General features: G+C 39.0%; 1 protein-coding gene across 2 annotated transcripts in view; it reads right to left on the bottom strand.

Moving 5' to 3' along the window:
- The window catches only part of CTTNBP2 (cortactin binding protein 2), a 149,321-nt gene that overhangs the window by 77,460 nt on the left and 49,606 nt on the right, over positions 1 to 22,255 (bottom strand). For both annotated transcript variants that reach the window (XM_077468478.1, XM_077468479.1), the window contains exons 3-4: positions 12,979 to 13,203; positions 5,958 to 7,560 (exon numbers count right to left, since the gene is read on the bottom strand). In XM_077468478.1, the coding sequence (XP_077324604.1) occupies positions 5,958 to 7,560; positions 12,979 to 13,203 (1,828 nt within the window). The remainder of the gene's footprint in view (positions 1 to 5,957; positions 7,561 to 12,978; positions 13,204 to 22,255) is intronic.

Below are 22,255 nucleotides of genomic sequence, written 5' to 3'. Positions count from 1 at the left end.
AAAATCAATTAGCCAAAAAGCACAGCTAAAAAGCTTACCAGTAAAGAAAGTGTGTCCACGTTACACGAGTATAATTTATCATACAAGACAGTTGTGAATTATTAGAAGCAAAAGAAAGATTTTTAAATACAAAAAAAATCTATCGGTGAAGCATTTGCATAAGCCGGAAAAGCATGCAGCAATGGAAAATGGAACGGGGCAGAAGAACAGCTTCTGGCATCAGCTTCAGAATGTGGAGATGGTTAATTTGAGAGCCAAAATCAATACCTCAATCTTTTGACCCTACTTCCAAGCCAAATCACAGTCAGAAGATAAATTATTGCATTTTAAAGGAGGCAAAGACAGTGGTTTTACAATTTGAAGAAAATAATTGCAGTTTAATATGAAAAAATGTCATGGGGTATGAAAATCTATGAGCTTAAATTAACCAATAACTGAAATGCATCATGCTTGAAATAAAAGACAAAAAATGGATCATCTGTAAAGCAAAATATAGTCAAATGACTGAATGTCTGTTTTTGGAGCTGCTGCAATTCAACTGAAATAAAAATTAATGAGTAGAAAAAAAATGTGTGAACTGTTTGCAAATTGTATTAATCCAAACAACCACTAAACCTAAAATACAATTTTTTTATATTAAAGTGGCTACGTTTAAGCTCAGACACATGCACACATGAACACACGATCTATATTTGTGCAACAGGTTTATCTAAAGTGTATCTAAACCCAAAAACAAATATACAGTAAGTTCCTGTAATAAAAAAAAAAAATCTTGCCAGAAACATAGTATCTTTGCCACTTCCCATGAGCTTACAAGAAAGCACAAAAAACCTTATCTTTATTATGTGAACAACCAGTCCCATCAATCCATCATGTAATGGAGATGAACAAAGGCAGACATGTTTGTTGTCCAGCCTGTGTGACCACCATGGCTGTCCCCATAGATACAATGGAGAAATAGGGCACAAACGTGGGGGGAAAGAACCAGAAGTTTTTTGATTATTTTACAAGACTATCATGTGAAAATAAAGGGGAAAAATGACTGAAAAAAATTAAAATATAATGCAGCCAGCTCACCATAGACTGGTAAGCTGCAATATATTAAATGTTTTGCTTTTGAGTTTAGATACTCTTTAAATCAGTGCAATAATCAACTCAAGCTAAATTTTTTAATAACTCATACTTCACGTAATTGCTCTCTACAAATCTCAGTGGTTGCAATTTAATACTTCATAACATTCTCCTTTGAACATTGCAAAGAAGTTTGGGAGCTCTAATTTCTGACCCTACTTTTGAATAATCTAGTTACCTGGCTATCACCTGCTTTGAGACTACTGAGTCACAGACCTAGAATATGAAGTAAGAGTCATAAGCCAATGAAGTGGCAAGTCAGAACTCCTGATCTGCATGCTTGTTTAGGGGCAATGACTCAGGAAGTCCTGACGTTTTTAGATCAGTCTGAGCATAATCAACTAGCATTATCATAATATCAGAAAGTATTGAAGCTATTGGATCTGTCTGACAAATGATCAGCTAGCATTATCATAAGCAAATGTCAACAATAATAACCTACATACTTCTTTCAGTATTGGATTGATTTAAAGTGGAAGTAAACCCAACAGTTTAAAAAAGCAGTTACATTCCTGGCACGTGCCGGAAATATAACTGTCACATTGGTTGTGCTCTCAACCAAACTATTAAACCTTCCAAAGACTGGGGTTATAGCTGATCAAACGTGCAGCATCATGGCACCAATCACATATAACCATCCTCAGTGTGGCTGAGTACATGCTATAGTTAAATATGAAAAGATTGTTTATTGAAGCATCGGAATGGACTGTTTAACACAAGTTACTAACTGGAATGAGCACTTCCAGCAATGGGTATATTAAAAATGTAAAGAAGCTGCATTAGTTTTCACCCTTGCTCCTCTGAATAAATCCATGGGGAAGGCAATGCTATGCAATACAGGCCTTTTTACAATAGCATGTGGAGAAAATGTATACTTTGGAGCGTAATAAATGTAGGGAAATTAAAATACATTTACACACAATTGCTGGGATTTGGAAGTGTTTTACCCTACACATTCGCAGAAGTTACAAAACTGTCCTGGTGGTGGCAACAGGGGGCATATGAAAATTATATTTATATGCTTAATATTTAACATCTCCATGTGCAAAACATCCAAAGTAAGAAGAATGTACACAGAGATCACATAGACACACAGGGCAAGTATGGCAGATTCTTCTATAGTAATCAATGATAAGACTAAAAATTTTCCCACATTGAGTTGCTGATATCAAGAGTATTGGGCACAGTGGCGGTAACATTCAAAACTTCAAAAATTGGCAAACATTACAGAGATGTGAATTAAATTAAAATGAATAGGAAATCCACACGGGCCCAATTTATAGTAATAAGAGTAAAAAGAGTGAATTTGAAGCAGACAATTAGGGACTAATCATTTTCTAGTTTCTAATCATGCCATTAGGCTAAAAGGCAGAAAACATATTTTTGTAGTGTCCAAAAAAGGTGACTATTGACCACAAGTCATCTACCATTTAGGGGAGAAAACCCTTGTGATCAGTTTCTGAGTCATTTACATACTATACAAATGTGTATATATAAAATAATACTAGAATATAAATAATCATACATTATGCTCCCAAGCCATTTTAGGTGTTTACTCAGCCTAATCACAAACTTTTATAGTACGCACCTATTAAAAATTACTGTAAAAATGATCTGAAATAAATGTTTCTATAACTTGACTTAATATTTTGGATTATTGCCATTTCCATTGTCCTATTGGAGTGTATTATTTACAAATTTATAGATTCTCTGTTTTCGGGATACCATAATGTTCCCAGTCAGAGATATTGTATGATTTTCAATCAGTATTGGAATTCTAAAAGAATTCTAAAAGAGTCAGAAGCAGATAAAGCAAAACCACTGTGCTGCAATACTAAGGAAGAAGCATATCCTAAATATTGAAAGAGAAAATATGGTATATACAAACCAGTAAAACTATGAACAGAAACACACACTGTATACACACACGCATACATACACAAACATGTTAAAATCCAATAAGGCCATTTGTATTTTGGGTTTAGTGGTTCTGTAAAGCAATTAAGCTTAGATCATGTAAAAATCCTAGTAGTCAGAAATGTAAGCAGCGCGATAAAACATACTCCTAAACAAACAAAGAATAAATACTAGGAACTATGACAAAAGGCTCCAGAGAGTCGCAGATCAAGCCGGTTTTGGCATCATTACATAATGAAAGTGGTTGCAGTTACTGACCTAACTTCTATCAAGGCAAACGCTTGTGAATTTTTATGTGAAGCTTGGCCTCCTAATTGGCAGAATGTTCTGCTTTTTTCAAAACTGCATGAACAAGTGCAGAGCACAGTAAGCCAAGACTGTTTGATGGAAAATGGCAAATCTAGGAATAAGAAGAAAAGGCAACTTTAGTCCAAACACAAATCTTAAATGTAGCTTAGAAATTATTCAGCAGCTCATTCACACTTTAACCGAGTCTGCTATTACATATCAGTGGGATAAAGCATACAACTGAATGAAACGATCTTAAGCTGGACACTTGAGGGCACACAAAACCTTGTCATCTGAGCTGCCCCAGCTCAGGGGCTACCAAATGTAGCCATCTTTATTAAGCTAACTTAGATGGGATTCTGCAGCTTACCCTAAAGTCCACACTTTTACTATGCTTGGTGTTTATTCAGTTGTAAAATAGCTGGATAAAACCAGACAGATGGTAGGCTTCAAACCATATTTTTCATCATGTCTGATAACTATGTCCAGGTTAATATTATGGCCCCTCTAGCTTTCTTTTAGAGTGCCTTGCCTACAGGCTTAATATTTGTGACCTCACAGCCCCCAGTGGCAAAAGTAAACAGTATTATGGCATTACGTAGATCTTAAAGTAAAATTAATTTTGCTGTTTGCTTAAGCAGAAATTAAATGTGTTAGCTGGTGGATGAATGCACAGGTTGCCTATCACATGCCTTACCTTCATGGACTTGCCCTATCAGGCTTTCCACCAGTTTATGACTTTATGACTGATAACAAGTGTTCTCAGTTTTCATATTTATGACATATACATTCAGGGCTTGATATTTATTTTTAGCCACCTGAATGCTTACTTTTCCAGTTCATATTTTAAAATGATATAGGAATTAGGAGGCCACAGGGCGATAAGTATCTGCAGGGCATGTGCTCACTGGTGATGTGTCAAAAAGCTAGCTGGATCTGTTTAGTGTTTAACAGAGGGCAACATGCTTGAGTTGCCCATAGTGCTGCAGCTCTGCTTCAATATTTATTTAAAAAAATTATATTAGAGGGTGAAGAGCTACATATCCATGATTGTTGAGAACCTTGTATGTGCTTCAATGATTCCTAAGTCACTGACCTGGAAAAAGTATACAAATCTCAAAATGAGTTTAAAGTCAGAAGCCCTGATCTGCATTGTTCGGGGCCAGTGACTAATATACAAAAATATTTCAGATAAAGTATCAAATAGCAAGGCAACTAGCATTTTCAAAGAGAGAGAGAGCAGAGCGAGACTGTTCCCAGCAATGGCAGCTTCCGTGTTTTTCATGGCAGGCTTCCTTTAAAGGATCCAGAATACCACAGCCATACATTAAATCTATTTAGAAAGAAACATGGTGACATTTTTTGGAAAATGGTAGCTGCCTTACATGCTGACCCACTATTCTTTTTATACTAACTATCCAGATCTGTAAACATGTTCCAGTTCAGCAACTCAAAGCATTGAAGCAAGAGTGTCAGCACCACAACTGGCCAAAACAAAACAGAGGGGAGTCAGAAGATTTATTTTAAAATTCAATCCATTGCCAATACCAGTACCATTCTGAGAACAATAACAGTTTGGGCAACTTATTTGTTTAGAGCACTCTGGCACAATGTATTTATCTATACATACAGTAATGTTACCTTAATGATTCTACCTGAATATATTAATAGGGAACCACAGAAAGAAAACCTTACTGAACCTTCTCCCTCACCATGGATCATCTGGTCCCATTGAAGTTACAAACATTCCTATTAATGTAATTATGCATTTTTAGCTTCTTGCATTTCAGTGCAAAATATTGGGGCAAAAATGTCATATCTTCATAGCCTTTAATGACTACAAAGTGATATGTCAAAAGTTAACCTTGTGGCACATTACCCATGAACTTTAGACTTAGGGAAAAGAGCGGTTATGTGCATTAACTTACAGAAAAAGAATGGACAAGTTTATGAAGAATTCAGCAGTCAGTTCATATAATCCATGAGAACATGAGAACAGAAAAAGTTTAAAAGAAGTTGCATCAGGTAAAAATGTTTGAGGGGGCACACTGGCTACATAGCTCAAGCTGGCTCAAGCTATTTCCATTGCAACCAAACATAATTTACCACTTTAGAACAGTGAGAACAATGACAATTTGTTTTATGTTTTTTTCACTAAATGTAACTGCCCTTTGGTTTTAAATAATGTGGGACTCAACATTTGTCATATTAAACCACATTAACACTAAATATATTGATAAACTAAGTTTAACATATCTTTTCTAACTCTATGAGTAAATTAAATTCATCTGAGTGATAGAGAAAAAATGTAGCATATGCAGCGACAATGCCAGTCTGCTTTATGATATATAATTTTTTAATCTTAAAGAAATTTTAATGTTTTTTAGGATCCTTTTTCAAATGCACACAACATTTGAAAGAAAAATGCAGCCTCTTAATGTCAGATTTCCTTGCATGTTGCACCAAATGCCATGTTAAGACAGATTCTCATACCCCATGTATGAAAGGAGAATATAATGAGCTATGGAAAGACTGTTTTGAGGAATGACAGTTAAGGCAGAAGTAATAAAAAGGGTAACATTTGGCAGAGAAAACATAAGCACCGATATATATCCCATTACCTGATGCTGTTACCAGGAGGCTGTCTGAATCACATGGTCTACAGGATGAGGCACTAACAGGGTGTATGGAGGAGGTACAGGCAATGGTTGTGGGAATGACAGGGGAACTTTCTGAACATGCAGGTTCTTTCCATCCAGGGGACTGGGAAGGCCAAGCACCCACCTGTGATGTGCCTATGGCTGGTATGACACAGCCTGCAGATGCCACAGGTATATCTATAGATGGTTTTGGTGGCAGCTGAGGCGAAGAAGACTTAGACACAGTTTCCTCATTTAATACCCTGAACCCGTGTGCTGAAGTGGAAGGAGCAGATGTTATGGGCTTATGTTCAATTTTCCCCCCAATGTTTGGTGGTGTTTTTAAAGGAGGATGTGGTGCAGGTGGAGTCTGTGAAAGTCCAGGCTTTTTTGGAGGTATAGGTGGGGGGTTTCCTCTATCAACTCTTGAAACCGAAGTGGATTTTAGTGCTAAAGATGAATGACCACCACGTCCAGCTACGGGTGGATATGTGCCTGTTTCGATTGGGTGGGAAAACCCAGGTCTTATTTGTGCACCAGTCTGAGGACTTGTAAACCTAGAAAGAACTTGAGTCACAGTATTTCTAGCCATTTGTTTTGCAACCATATTCTCACGACTGCTGGGAGACATATCTCTTGTTTGAGGATTCTGAGTTGTGTTTCCATTTTGGTCATGCTCATTGGCATTTGCCTGAAACTTAAACTTTGCAGCTTGGATGCGAGGACTAACACCTGAATTTAAAGTAGTATTTGAACAAGGTGAATGTAAGCTCTGCATAGACTTAGACAAGTAACTTGGTGAAGCCGGGGAGGTACAAAATGGAATGTTTGGGTATAAAGAGGAACTGCTTGTTATTTCTGAAGTGCAGCCGTTCTCTTCTGTCCTGCTATAATTCGTAGGAAAACCGTCATGAGCGGTCTGTCTATCTACCACTGACTTTGAAAATGCAGAATTTGTGCAAATCTTTGTACCACCTCCTATGACATGGTTGACTATGGATGGTTTGGCTGGTATAGTCAAAGGAGGCCTCTTGTTATTTTCAGAGTCACTATCTACTACTAATATATTTGCCTGGCAAGAAACTGATCGTGAACCAGAACTTCCAGGTAAAGGGTGCTTATCTTTGCTCTTCCGCAGAAGTGGTATATTTGCTTTACTTTCTTCTTCTCTTGACAACTTCAGTTGCTCAATAATTTTCTTCATTCTGTCAATCTCATCCTGTAGTTCTTTGGTGTGTGCTTCTTCCCGAGAGAGCTTGGCACGGAGATGCTCTCTTTCAGTGTCGAATTCTGAAAGTTGTTTTTCAATTTGAGCCTCCATCTGTGCTTCAATTTGTGATCGGATCTGTTTTTCAGCAGCCAGTGCTTCTTCTAGTTCGGCACCCTTCTTTTTTTCCAACTCTAACTTTGAAATTGCATCTTCAAGCCTTTGAGCTTCTTCTACTATTTTACTAGACAAAAGTTTACATTCTTTTACTAGAATCAGGACCACGTGTTTATTTTTGGTACGTTCTTCTTCGAGACGAGCCAACAGTTTCTTGTGCTCTTGTTCCAGGTTCTGCAGTTGATTTTTCTCTGCCTCAAGCTGGAAGCAGAAAAAAAAGAAAGTTAAAATGTAATATTCTACATTCAAAATTCCTCTTGACATAAATGTCAACCGAGAATGGGGGATTTTTCTTAACTACCTTTACACCGTGGTTATGCTGAAAACTGGCTTGACACAGTTGAGACCCCATCTGCTAAAAAAAAAGCGTAATGTGTGGAATGTACTTTGCTTTCCCATTAGCACTCTTAGCATCTTCAGTTCAAAATACATCAACCTGATCCTAGGGTGGCTTGACAGCCAGCGAATTGTCTTAAAAGGTACCCTCTAGCCTGGCCACATGTCATGCACATTAGTGTTAGTCTACTGAATGTGGTTGCCAATAGCTAAAGACCAAAACCAATGATGAAGTAGAAGTAACCTTAAAACTCTCTCTAGTAGAGAGTAAGGGTTATTTTCCAAAAAAGCAGCATCATACAGTATCTCACAAAATTGAGTACACCCCTCCCATTTTTGTAAATATTTTATTATATCTTTGCATGTGACAACACTGACGAACTTAAACTTTGCTACAATGTAAAGTAGTGAGTGTACAGCTTATATAAGTGTAAATGTGCTGTCCCCTCAAAACAACTCAACACACAGCCAATAATGTCTAAACCACTGGCAACAAAAGTGAGTACACCCCTAAGTAAAAATGTCCAAATTGGGCCCAATTAGCCAATTTCCCTCCCTGATGTCATGTGAATCGTTACTGTTACAAGGTCTCAGGTGTGAATGGGGAGCAGGTGTGTTAAATTTGTTGTTATCACTCTCACTCTCTCATACTGGTCACTGGAAGTTCAGCCATCATTGCTGCAGAGGTTAAAGGGTTGGAGGGTCAGTCTGTCAGTGCTTCGGACCATATGCATCAAAATGGCTGTCGTTCCAGAAGGAAACCTCTTCTAAAGATGATGCACAAGAAAGCCCACAAACCATTTACTGAAGACAAGCTGACTAAGGATTACTGGAACCATGTCCTGTGGTCTGATGAGACCAAGATAAACTTATTTGGTTCAGAAGGTGTGGCAGCAACCAGGTGAGGAGTACAAAGACAAGTGTGTCTTGCCTACAGTCAAGGATGGTGGTGGGAGTGTCATGGTCTGGGGCTGCTTGAGTGCTGCTAGCACTGGGGAGCTACAGTTCATTGGGGGAACTATGAAAGCCAACATATACTGTGACAAACTGAAGCAGAGCGTGATCCCCTCCCTACAGAGACTGGGCCGCAGGGCAGTATTCCAACATGATAACATCCCCATACACACCTCCAAGACAACCACTGCCTTGCTAAAGAAGCTGAGGGTAAAGGTGATGCATGTTTATTATAATTTATTTATGTTTTATTATGATTTATTTATGATTCATAATGCATAAGGGTAAAGGCCAAGCATGTTTTCAGACCTAAACCCTATTGAGCATATGTGGGGCATCCTCAAATGGAAGGTGGAGGAGTGCAAAGTCTAACATCCACCAGCTCCATGATTTCGTCATGAAGAAGTGGAAGAGGACTCAAGTGGCAACCTGTGAAGCTCCTGGTGAACTCCATGCCCAAGAGGGTTAAGGCAGTACTGGAAAATAATGGTGGCCGCACACAATATTGGCACGTTGGGCCCAATTTGGACATTTTAACTTAGAGGTGTACTCACTTTTATTGCCAGCAGTTTAGACATTAATGGCTCTGTATTGAGTTATTTTGAGGGGACAGCAAATTGACCCTGTTATACAAGCTGTACACTCACTCCTTTACATTGTAGCAAAGTGTCATTACTTCAGTGTTGTCACGTGAAAAGATATAATAAACTATTTACAAAAATGTGAGGGGTGTACTCACTTTTGTGAGATACTGCATGTACATTTATAATCTGTCACTTTGATTGCTTCTTGCATATACTGCTATACCAAATTTGAAATAGAATGCACCCTACCTTTACATATATTCTGACACATACTCAGATGAGTTAGCATTACATAATCTTTCTAAACAGAAAATGAATTTGCCTTATCACTCTGAAAAAAAGGAGTTAAAAGAAATCTGTCCTTGATGAGGTTAACTTGTCTACTGTAGGTTTTTCTTGGCAAACTCAAAGTAAACAATAATCAAAGAACACCAAGTTTTGAATGACCAGCTATGGATCCAATTACGTTGACCTACGAAGTTGCAAAAGCTAAATCTGACAGAGCTATTGTTAGTCTTGCTCTTGCAGCAAAAAAGAATAAGCTTGTCAAAATCTCATATGCCATTAGTCTTCTTTTCCCACTTAACACAGAACACAGAAACAGATCTCAGTCATGAAACAATTTACTTGCTCTGGGGATTGCCAAGTATTTCCTGGAGAGTAAAACAATGTCAACAAGTTCCAATAATAAATATTTTAAAATAATTATTAAAATGTAATTAATAGCAGACTATTATTATTGATTGAGTTTGCAGTACATCTCTGTGGTATATGCCTATTTGTCTCTTTAAAAAAACAGCAAGTGCACAAAAATAAATGTTGGTCCTGCTAGAAGTCCAATGAACTACTTACTTCCTGACTGAGCCAATTACTCCGTGGCACTAAAATCCCGAGCAGCTTTTTTCAACCTGTGCTCTCCTGTCCTGGACTACAAAACTTATGTTATGAAGTAAGTTGGTGGGGGGGGGGGGGTTCTGGAGTTCAGCAGAGGAGAACACAGGCAAGGCTGCTACTTGGGATTTCATTGCCGAAGTTTATTGTGGAGCTATAAGTATTATTTGGAACTAAGTTACCAAGAGGCATAAAAGCAATGCAATATCATAAAAAAATATAAATAAAAATATTTTTGTGGTGTTCTTGTATGTCTAAAAAACTTATATATGTTGATGAATAAAAAAAAAAAAGCAGAACCAGAGTGTGCCATATCATAGCAAAGCAGGTGTGAAAATGCATGGTGTCATCCATATCCTTCCTTTCACTATCTATCTAGGTCACTGGCATAAAAAAGCACATGCATATAACATTTCCTGACAACTTGTTCTAGTTCAGTGACTCACCAAATAGAGAACTGCGATACACAAAACAGTTATATAAATATAATTTTATTTTTTAACTAAATGATTTTCTGAGATATAAAGACAACATCACTCGTACATAGACCGTAGATCTACTTTAAAGTGTTAAAAAGGCAAAACGTATTTTATTATTTTGGATGGGAGTAAGAAAAGTTTAGAACTCCTGTTTTCTTTTTTGTTTTGTTTTTTGCTGTATCCCTTATATAAAGTGATGGAAAATCCAACATGTTTGAATTGTCACTAAAACAGGAGGAGGCAGGAAATCGTCCAATGGAGAAACCTGTTCTGATGTTCACTAACAGGGTACATATCGCCTTGCTTTGGGGTGATCCCCTTCCCATTGGGTTCTAGGAACAGGTGAAGTGAAGAGAAATCTTCCCAATGAGATACAGACATCTAAGAAAATCGGCTTACACTTTAAAACATAAGTAAGTTAAGGAAAGGATATGTGCAGTGGTCCCTGGTGTGTCTAAGTGCTCCTTGCATCCAAATATGGTGGTAATGCCAAAAGTATTAAGACGATAAGTATGATGCCAGCTTTTTGTACTTAGAGTACAGAGTTGTGTAACAGCCTATTTAACATAACTATTTGTCCCTTCCACTGTTGCTGAAGTTTAGCAAAATGAAAGACAACATTAAACTGAATGTTTTGTGTTTTTTGTCAAAATGACTTTGTAATTGATCGTATTAATTATTGAAATGTATATATTGAAGGTATTTCCATGCAGCATGTTCAAAAAGATGCAAAATATACAATGCTAGACTACAAGTTGGCAAATGATCAATATCCATCATGTGCTAGTCTCTTCAGTAAACTGAATTCCGATTAGTTACTGTTTATTACAGCAATTTGCACTATTTATTGAACAAACCCCAATTGTAAGTACCGTATATACTCGAGTATAAGCCGAGATTTTCAGCCTCTTTTTTGAGGCTGAAAGTGCCCCCTCGGCTTATACTCGAGTCACCGCTGTCTGACTGCTCGATCAGCGTATCGAGCAGACAGACGGCGGACATTAAAATTCAAAAGCCGCGCCTCCTTCTCCGCCTCCGCCTGTGATAGGCGGAACACTGAATTTCCCAGCAGTCAGTGTTCCGCCTATCACGGACATCCGCTCATTCTCATACTACGGACAAGTATGAGAGGATGTCCGTGATAGGCGGAACACAGGCTGCTGGGAAATTGAGTGTTCCGCCTATCACAGGCGGAGGCGGAGGCGCGGCTTTTGAATTGTAGAATGGCCGCCGAGAAGAGCGGCGATCCTGGAGCGGCGATCCATCGGCACGACACGGGACGGAGGAGGCACGGGACGGAGGAGGCACGGGACGGAGGAGGCTCGGGACGACGGCGGCTCGGGACGGAGGCTTGGGACACAGGTAGGCTGGACACACACACAAGGCTGCACGGACACACACACACACACACACACACACACACACACACACACACACACACACACACAGGGATGGATGGATGGATGGATGGATGGATACACACACACACACACACACACAGGGATGGATGGATGGATGAATACACACACACACACACACACACACACACAGGGATGGATGGATGGATGGATACACACACAGGGATGGATGGACGGACACACACACAGGGATGGATGGATGGATGGATGGATGGATGGACACACACACAGGGATGGATGGACGGACACACACACAGGGATGGACGGACACACAGGGATGGACAGCCATGTCTCACCCTCGGCTTATACACGAGTCAATACGTTTTCCAGTTTTTTGGGGGTAAATTGGGGGCCTCGGCTTATATTCGGGTCGGCCTATACTCGAGTATATACGGTAATGTTGTATCTACAATTAACTTGGAGGGTTAAATGTATTGCAAATTAAGTAACTGCAAACATAAGGTAAAATCAGTAGCAGGCAAGCAAAATGACCCTCTAGTTTTAGCCCCATTAACATTTTATTTAGAATATCGAGCAAATAAAAAATCCTGTAGTAAGTGCACATTAAGTCTATTTTTACTGTAAGCACCCAGGAAGCCTAGGTGCTTAGGCTATGCACATACACCCTGGGTTGACTGATTACGAGTTGGGCTTTCCCGTCAGCCTCACATTTGCACATGTGATGTGTACTGTGACGGGAGCCTCATTAACCAATTATAGGGCTCAGCAGATAGAAGGGGTGGGGTCAGGTTCCTCACCAATACATACAGAAAACTTTGCATAATAAAAGGATGTCAGGCAATTCCAGGCATTCAGCATGCTTACACTGAAAAAACACTGATGTCTGGGCACCCAAAGGTGCCTGCAATAGGTGAAGACCGTTGGTTCAAGGAAAGTATTTTACAATTCACATTTGCTTTAAGCAATAATTCATTAACATTAAACATCTTCACTTGCCTTTCTTTGTCTCCTCTCAGCAGCAGCAAGTTGAGCAGACATCCTTTCCTGCATCTTCCTGCAGTGTGCCATGACAGCTTCCAAGATAGTAAGGGGATTGCTACAAATAGGCCTCTTTTCTTTATCAACAGCACCTGCTTCAAAATCTCGCTGAAGAGCAAGGAATGGATCTCCAAGATTAAATCTTCCATATCGTTCTTGAACAAAAACTTCCTTTCTTCGTGCCTTAGAAATAGAAGACAAAAAAATTATTAATACAGCGTCTTCTCTATCATTCTCCACTTCCTAATGCATACATGCAACTGTAAGTATGGAGAATCCATTCTGGATTTAGGAATAGCATTAAACCTCAGCAGAAACCTTTTTAACAAAATAAACCCTTTGCTAAATAAATGTCGTTTCTGATTGAGATATCCTTAAAAGCAGAGCCAAGGATGTATACGGGGAATATGAACAAGTACAGTAATAGCCATGAACACATCTATTTAATATTTTTTATGAGAAATGGTTGGGTAGCATCAATATCAAGCATGCACAGCTAACTGATATGCAGCACGTATGGCCAGCTTAAAATGTATGTCAAGACAATGTTGTACTTTTTGGAAGGAAAAACCTTTTGGCTGGACATAAATTTTAATTCTTAGTTAACACTAATATGCCGGGCTAACATGCTATAAAAGTAATTGTCCCTGCAACCTTTCTGGTCAGCATACATTAACTTTCTATCGCTGTCAATTGAATAGGTTCTTAAAATTTCGAGTAATGCAACCAAAAGCATTCTATATGTGTAGTACAGGACCTTTTTTCCTGTAACCATAGTAAAGTAAATTTGTAATTTTGCCCCATCGTTGGTGTCAATGGAAGGATTTGTGCCTCACCGTTGGTGTCAATGGAAGGAATAATGCTTCATCATAGGTGGAAGCGGGAGGAATAGTGCCTCATTGTTGCTATCAGTGGGAGGAATAGTGGTCCATTGCTGGAATCAATGAAAGGAATTATGCCCCATTGTTAGTGTCAGAGGGAGGAATTGCACCCTTTTGATGGTATTAGTGGGAAGAATAGTGCCTCATTGTTGGTGTCAGCGACAGGAATTATGCCCAATTGTTGGTGTCAGTGGATGAAATAGTGCAGAGGGCAAGATAAAGGTAAGCAAAGGGCCGCATCCAGTTCCCGGGAAACAGTTTGGAGACCGCTATGCTAGTCAAATAGAACTCTATGAGAGAAGACGAGCAGGAGCTTAGAAAAGACGAACATCTCCAGCCCCGGTATGGAGTTACAATGTATAAACAGTCTGAGAGCTGTGTATGGAGGAAATGGCAGTGGACCTTAATCGATCAAAGAAGAGTAAACGAGAGAAGGTATAGAGGGATGTGGAGGAGAACAACCAAAGAGAGGTAGAGTAGGCATTGATAGAAAAGAATGATAGTGACCAGAGAGGGAAATGGCGGTGGATAGAAGGGAAGGAGAATGATTCAGTGAGGAGAGTGCCAATAATAAAGGTAAAGAAGAATGTCCAGGGTGCAGGCCATGCATTTATAGAGCAGGATATCTATATATACAGTATCTCACAAAAGTGAGTACACTCCTCACATTTTTGTAAATATTTTATTATATCTTTTCATGCGACAACACTGAAGAAATTACACTTTGCTACAATGTAAAGTAGTGAGTGTACAGTTTGTATAACAGTGTAAATTTTCTGCCCCCTCAAAATACCTCAGCACACACCCATTAGTGTCCAAACGCTGGCAACAAAAGTGAGTACACCCCTAAGTGAAAATATCCAAATTGGGTCCCATTAGCCATTTTCCCTCCCCGATGTCATGTAACTCGTTAGTGTTAAAACGTCTCAGGTGTGAATGGGGAGCAGCTGTGTTAAATTTGGTGTTATCTCTCTCACTCTCTCATTCTGGTCACTGGAAGTTCAATGTGGCACCTCATGGCAAAGAACTCTCTGAGGATCTGAAAAAAATAATTTTTGCTCTACATAAAGATGGCCTAGAGTATAAGACGATTGCCAAGACCCTGAAACTGAGCTGCAGCACAGTGGCCAAGACCATATAACAGTTTAACAGGACAGGTTCCACTCAGAACAGGCTGACCAAAGAAGCTGAGTGCATGCGCTCAGCATCATATACAGAGGTTGTCTTTGGGAAATAGACGTATGAGTGCTGCCAGCATTGCTGCAAAGGTTGAAGGGGTGAGGGTTCAGCTTGTCAGTGCTCAGACCACACACTGCATCAAATTTGTCGGCATGACTGTCACCCCAGAAGGAAGCCTCTTCTAAAGATGATGCACAAGAAAGCCTGCAAACAGTTTGCTGAAGACAAGCAGACTAAGGACATGGATTATTGCAACCATGTCCTGTGGTCTGATGAGACCAAGATAAACGTATTTGGTTCAGATGGTGTCAAGCGTGTGTGGCGGCAACAAGGTGAGGAGTACAAAGACAAGTGTGTCTTGCCTACAATCAAGCATGGCCCTGTGAGTGTCATGGTCTGGGGCTGCATTAGTGCTGCTGGCACTGGGGAGCTACAGTTCATTGACAGAACCATGAATGCCAACATGTACTGTGACATACTGAAGCAAAGCATTATCCCTTCCCTTTGGAGACTGGGCCACAGGGTAATATTCCAACATGATAACGACCCCAAACACACTTCCAAGACAACCACTGCATTGCTAAAGAAGGGGAAAGCCAAAAGATGTACTGGCCAAGGATGTCTAGAGACCTAAACCCTATTGAGCATCTGTGGGGCATCCCCAAATGGGGAGTGGAGGAGTGCAAGGTCTCCAACATCCACAAGCTCTCGTCATGGAGGAGTGGAAGAGGACTCCAGTGGCATTCTGTGAAGCTCTGGTGAACTCCATGCCCAAGAGGGTTAAGGCAGGGCTGGAAAATAATGGTGGCCACATAAAATATTGACATTTTGCGCCCAATTTGGACATTTTCACCTTGAGGTGTACTCGCTATTTTTGCCAGCGGTTTAGACATTAATGGCTGTTTGCTGTAAAGCTGTTGTAAAGCTGTACATTCACTAAAGTTTGTTGTAAAGCTGTACACTCACTACTTTACATTGTAGCTAAGTGTCGTTTCTTCAGTATTGTCACATGAAAAGGTATAATAAAATATTTACAAAAATGTGAGGGGTGTACTCACTTTTGTGAGATACTGTATATATATATATATATATATATATATATATATATATAAGGTTACATAATGTACCGTAATCCAAGTGATTTTTTTCTCCAACACAAACTAAAAGATTTAGTCATACACAGAAACTGCCCAATTTGATCAACAGATACTTATCATCCACGCTAATAAAAGTGTGGGACCAGACCACATATAAAGTATTATTAGTGCATCTATATTTGTTATCCTGACTCAATAGATATTTGTTGTTATTGGAAAGGATCAGAGAGCCTAATCTACCAGAACACTTCTAAACTGTAAGCAAATCTGGCCAACTTAAAATTCTCCAATTCCTAAGATATATATGTAGCCAGTATGTCCTTTGTAGCATGATCCTCAATTTAATTTAGCTGCACAGCCCTGAGAAACATGTTGTGGCTTCATAAATAAATTCTACTAGTACCTAATATTACAGTGGCAGAAGTTATGGGGCACATCCATTTATGTTGGACAGGCAGCAAACTATTTTATCTTATACGGTTTATAACATTAATCTGAAGCATTACTACCAGCATGAATCACTGCCTGTACCCCCAAAAGAAAGAAAAATGTATTACAAGTAAGAATGGGATTCAAAATGCATTATTGTAAAGGCATGTTCTGTTTACTGCAATAAATGCAGACCTTGACCGTACATGGTTTCAGAAATAATGGGTTTACATTACATAATAAACTTTTCATTGTGAAGGCCAGGTTGTATTCAATTCAAGAACAAGCAAAACAGGAAACTATTGTACATATGTATTTATGACACAGAATGTGAGCACACCATCTGTCAACATTCTCAGATTCTAGTCACTGAATTTACCCAAATGATGTGTTAATTACTAAAGAAATAATAATTCTGTAAATATGCCTGCAGTTTTAAAAGAAATACATTCTTATAGTTTAATAGATGTTTATAAACATCTGGTTATAATGTACTTTTCCATATAAAAGGACCACGTTGACAGGTGTAGACATTTAATGGAAATGCCCAAAGACAATTTGTTTTTATCATACTTGATGAAAAGACAGCCTACGAATTGTTAATCTGAGCATTCAGGATCATTTAGATATATAAATTCTTAAAAATGCTAATTGCTGTGCATATGCTGGCAAACATATAAACTGTGTTCCTTACAGGATTTTTATCAACCATATGTTTTACAAATGTGGAGTTGCAGAGTTACCATGCGGTGCTACAAAACAAACTTTTAACTTTATCAATTCTGTTTTACATTTGCATTGATTAATGATGTAAAAAAAAAAAAAAAACATGAACAATTCCTAAGCCAAACCTACTTTTGGCTTGAAAAACAAGAGTCTCTGTGTGTCTAAAGATGCCGAGAAGAAAGAATTTGTAGAAGCAGAGGTCGGCAATGGTAGCCTTCACAATTCATTTATAAAAGGTTACTCTGTGTCTTTAAATCTGTACTGGAACATTCATTTAAATGCAAAGAAAAATACTAGTATAAACGTACAATATATATATATATATATATATATATATGGAGGACTGACAATATATATTGTCTCCTCTTCGGGTTCCAACTAACAGCCTACCATATTTGGATCTGTACAGTTTCTGCATTCTCCACTGTAAACATCCAAGCCAAGCTTGCAGAAAGCCAAACTGTGAGTACAGAAAAAGTCAAAGACATACTTCTCTTTATGACCTGTTTGTGTGACCTAACATAACACATATGATTTCTTCAATAAGAAGTAGAATATTATGTGAAGATAGACCTGTGGCAAGCAGCTAAATACTCATCCTAAATTCATATATGGGAAATGTTTAAAGTAAAATGATTATAGCATATATATGTCTAATAAGGTATGTTTTTGTCACTAACAGGAGAAACAATTTTTCACTTTTTTTTCAAAAGGTTTTTATTAAAAAGCTTTTAAAAAGCTTTTAAAAAAACTGTTACAGAAGAGTATGTGATCACACAATTAACAAACAGTTAATTGAATGACAATGGTGAATACATGATAACGTCCATGTAGATGGAAATAACAGACTCACAAGAAATAATGTGTCCAGGATGCAGTGTTTGGATGTGCTAAGGATCTGGGTTGAGAGATGTTAACATAGATTGTCTCATCCAGTTTAAAAAAGGAAGGTTATTGTTTCTCTAATTGTCAAGGGTTGGACATTTTTGCATCTTGGGTGGTATTTAGCTTTTTTGCTTAATCTCAGGAGTGGTGTGAATGTGGGGCAAGAAAAAAAAAAAGCGTGTGGAGGTAGGCGAAGGAGATGAATGTGGTCCACCTGCGCAACAAAGAGAGAGAGAGGAGACAGAATGGAGTAAAAGCTCAACAGGATAAAGAGAGGAAAGTAGCAGAAAAGAAGTCTGAAAAGAGAGGAAGAAATTGAGGCACATAGGAAAGGGTTACCATCATGCTTGGATTTTAGCCGTGTTGAAATATTGAAATAAAGTATTGATTACCCAGCCCCACAGCTGCAAGAAGGTTGTGAACATGGCTGCAAATGATTAGCCAATCACAGCCTGCCTTATGCAGCTGTAGCCAGTAGGGGCATGGACAGAAGAAGACATACACAGATGGGGGATGTAATTCCCTCCTATATTCTATATTCCTATACTCAGTCCAGAGCACAGAATGGGCATGCTCCTGGAGTGTAACATACACAGCAGAGAAAGTAGTTTTCCATGTGCTCAACGTTACTAACAGCCCGTCCCCTTCCAACACTGACACACGCAATATGAGAATACACATGAAGAGAGTTTTGAGTAGAGTATGTTCACATATACTTTAACTAACAAAAGATATTCTATTTATTCTTTAGCCAGTTTTATCATCTAGGCATCTCTACCTTAACACCCACTACTGCAGCAACATAGCATAGTTAAAGCGGAACTATATCCCAGGCAGCAACCATCTCCAGGCTGCTGTTAAATTCACCCATGCTGTGTGGTCCTCCACTTCTTGCTCCCCAACAGGTTCCTTGAAGCCACTATACATTGCTGCCTGGCCTAAGCTCTTTGACGTCATCATGCACAGTGCAGGACTTGTAGTGTGCACTGTCTAAGTGTCAGATAGTGGGGGAGAGGGTTCGATGTATTGGAATTTGTACTCGTTTCATTACCGCCTTAGCTAAACAAGCATTAACCCCTGCAGTATGAGAGGAATCCTACTATATGGGTACATTTAAATGCAGCCCAGAGTTTCATAGTTTCATAGTTAGTAAGGTTGAATAAAGACACAAGTCCATCCAGTTCAACCTGAGTGTCTACAATTGTCCCCATCCCTGTACATTACACACTCACATTGGTCCCTACCCTCAAGGAGCCCACAATCCAAGGTCCCCATTCATATACTAGGGCCAATTTTGGACAGAAGCCTATTAACCTACCTGCATGTCTTTGGTTTGTGGGAGGAAACCGGAGTACCTGGAGGAAACCCACGCAGGCACAGGGAGAGCATGCAGACTCCAGGCAGGCAGTGTCGTGGTTGGGATTTGAACCAGCGACCCTTCTTACTGCTAGGTGAGAGTGCTAACCACTACACCACTGTGCCGCCCAAAGTTGAAGTTTTAAGTGTATGTAAAGCCAAAACTTCTACTAACTTTTCATCTCTGAATAGAGTTGGGAGAGATTAACACCGGTCAGTTTTTGTTTGGTTCCTTTGGGGAGATTTCCCTTCATTTCTTTCTCAAGAGATGTAACAGCAAGTGAAAGGAAATTTTTACAAAACGTGGGAAGTTCCCCTTCTTCGTCAGCTGATACTGTAACAAGTGCCCCATTCAAAAGATTTCCCCTTACTTCCTGTTTATGTGACAAATTAAAAATTGACAAATTAAAAATGTTGGATTTGCCATCACTTTCTGACAATGGTCTCCAGGTTCAATAGTGAGGGTAAATCTACCCAACATGGACACAGATAGAAATGAAAAGCTGAAGGTCCTAATTTTTACTCATTCTATCCAAAACTAACTAAAAATGTTTTGGTTTGGCAAAGTTAACTTTAAGTGCGCAACTGCAGATAACAGGGAGGAAAAATAGCAATGTTTACATGAGTTTTGTGGAGATTTACCCCTCTACGTTCATCCAGGTTCCTTGGATATACTCTACACTTTCCAGCATAATGACCATCAAATGAAAATGGCTGTATTTATTAGTAACTATAGGACAGTCAAGGTGGACCAATTTTGCAGATTTCAGTATTTGGAAAAACTTAACTTTCAAAGTTTGGAAATTACTTAATTCACATGTTAAAGAACATGTAAACCCAACATGTCATATTCCTGATATGTGCCTGCTGTATCATGTTCTCTTTGTATTGCTTGCTTTGTGTGAAATCCTTGGTGTTCCTGCCAGTCCCTCTTCTTTCCTATTAAAAACGGACAACACTAGGCATGTGAGCACAGCATGGTCAGTGTTCTGGCTGTGCTGGGTACTCAGCCTGCTCCCTTCCAATGATCAGACTGGTCCTGACAACCCCCCTCCCCACACTTACACACACAGCCATTCACTGTGAAGACCAGTGTGCTTCAGTTGATCCTTCCTCAACTTTTTATGAAGCTGAGAACAGAGGGAAAGTGATCACTTATAGGGGGGGGGGGGGGGGGTGATTTACAGTCTAATTTTGTTTACATTTTTACACCCTCTAGACTTGATATTTTATTCAGACTTGTGAATATCAGATTTAACAGGCAAACTAGTAGGATATATATACAATCCAAAATATGTATGTCTTTCAGGGATCAATAAAAAATATGTATATTTAGTGTAAAAATCACCATAAGAAGCAGCAGAGTAGCAGAACTCTTCCGCACATGTAGCAGTACCTTTGCATTCATCTAGCCTCTCAGGTATCCAACGGGAGTTTGACCTTATCAAAATCACACCTCATCCACTCATCATTGTGATCATTGTGATTACATTGATGATTAGGGACAGGGTCTAGAAATAGGAAGTGTTGCCCACTTTTTTTGGTAGACCAAAACCTCATCTATTCTCATTTATCACTCCAGCTGTCAAGGACAATAGCAACATGACAGTAGAATACTATGCCTTCAAAATCATCCAACTAAGACATTAGGGTCTACAGATCTGAAGGGGCCCATTCTTTTTAATGGAGCAATAAACCCCAAAACATTTCTGTTTTTGAGATCATTGCTCCTCGTTACACTACATGTCTTGCTCAACAATTACTTGTTATTAGGACCCAGGCCCAAACCAATTATTGTTGGTAAACTCTGACCCGTTTTTTTCACATAATAGTCAGTTCTTTACTGTGTGTATTTTAACCACTTCAGCCCCGGACCATTTGGCTGGCCAAAGACCAGAGCATTTTTTGCGATTCGGCACTGCGTTGCTTTAACTGACAATTGCGCGGTCGTGCGACATGGCTCCCAAACAAAATTGACGTCCTTTTTTCCCCACAAATAGAGCTTTTTTTTGGCTGTATTTGATCACCTCTGCCGTTTTTATTTTTTGCGCTATAAACAAAAAAAAGAGCGTAAATTTTGAAAAAAAACACAATATTTTTTTCTTTTTGCTATAATAAATATCCCCAAAAAATATATTTAAAAAAAAAAATTTTTTTTCCTCAGTTTATGCATTCTTCTACATATTTTTGTTATAAAAAAACGCAATAAGCAGTTAATTGATTGGTTTGCGCAAAAGTTATAGCATCTACAAAAAAAGGGGATAATTTCATGGCATTTTTATTAATATTTTTTTTTTAACTAGTAATGGCAGCGATTTGCAATTTTTATCATAACTGCGACATTATGGCAGACAGATCGGACACTTTTGGCACTATTTTGGGACCATTCACATTTATATAGTGATCAGTGATTAAAAATGCACTGATTACTGTGTAAATGTGACTGGCAGTGAAGGGGTTAGCCACTAGGGGCGCTGCAGGGGTTAAGTGTGTCCTAGGGAGTAATTCTAACTGTGGGGGGGATGGGCTACGTGTAACATGACACTGATCACCGTTCCTGATCACAGGGAGCTGTGATAAGTGTCCTGTCACTAGGAAGAAGGGGGAAATGCTTGTTTACATCAGCAATTCCCTGTTCTTCCTCTCTGTGAGATGACCACGGGTATCCCCACGAACATCAAG

The sequence above is a fragment of the Lithobates pipiens genome, unplaced genomic scaffold (genome assembly GCF_037356315.1).
Source record: "Lithobates pipiens isolate NorthernLeopardFrog02 unplaced genomic scaffold, aLitPip1_a1.2 Scaffold_8, whole genome shotgun sequence".
Taxonomy (NCBI): Eukaryota; Metazoa; Chordata; class Amphibia; order Anura; family Ranidae; genus Lithobates; species Lithobates pipiens.
This window is presented reverse-complemented; position numbering and strand designations above follow the sequence as displayed.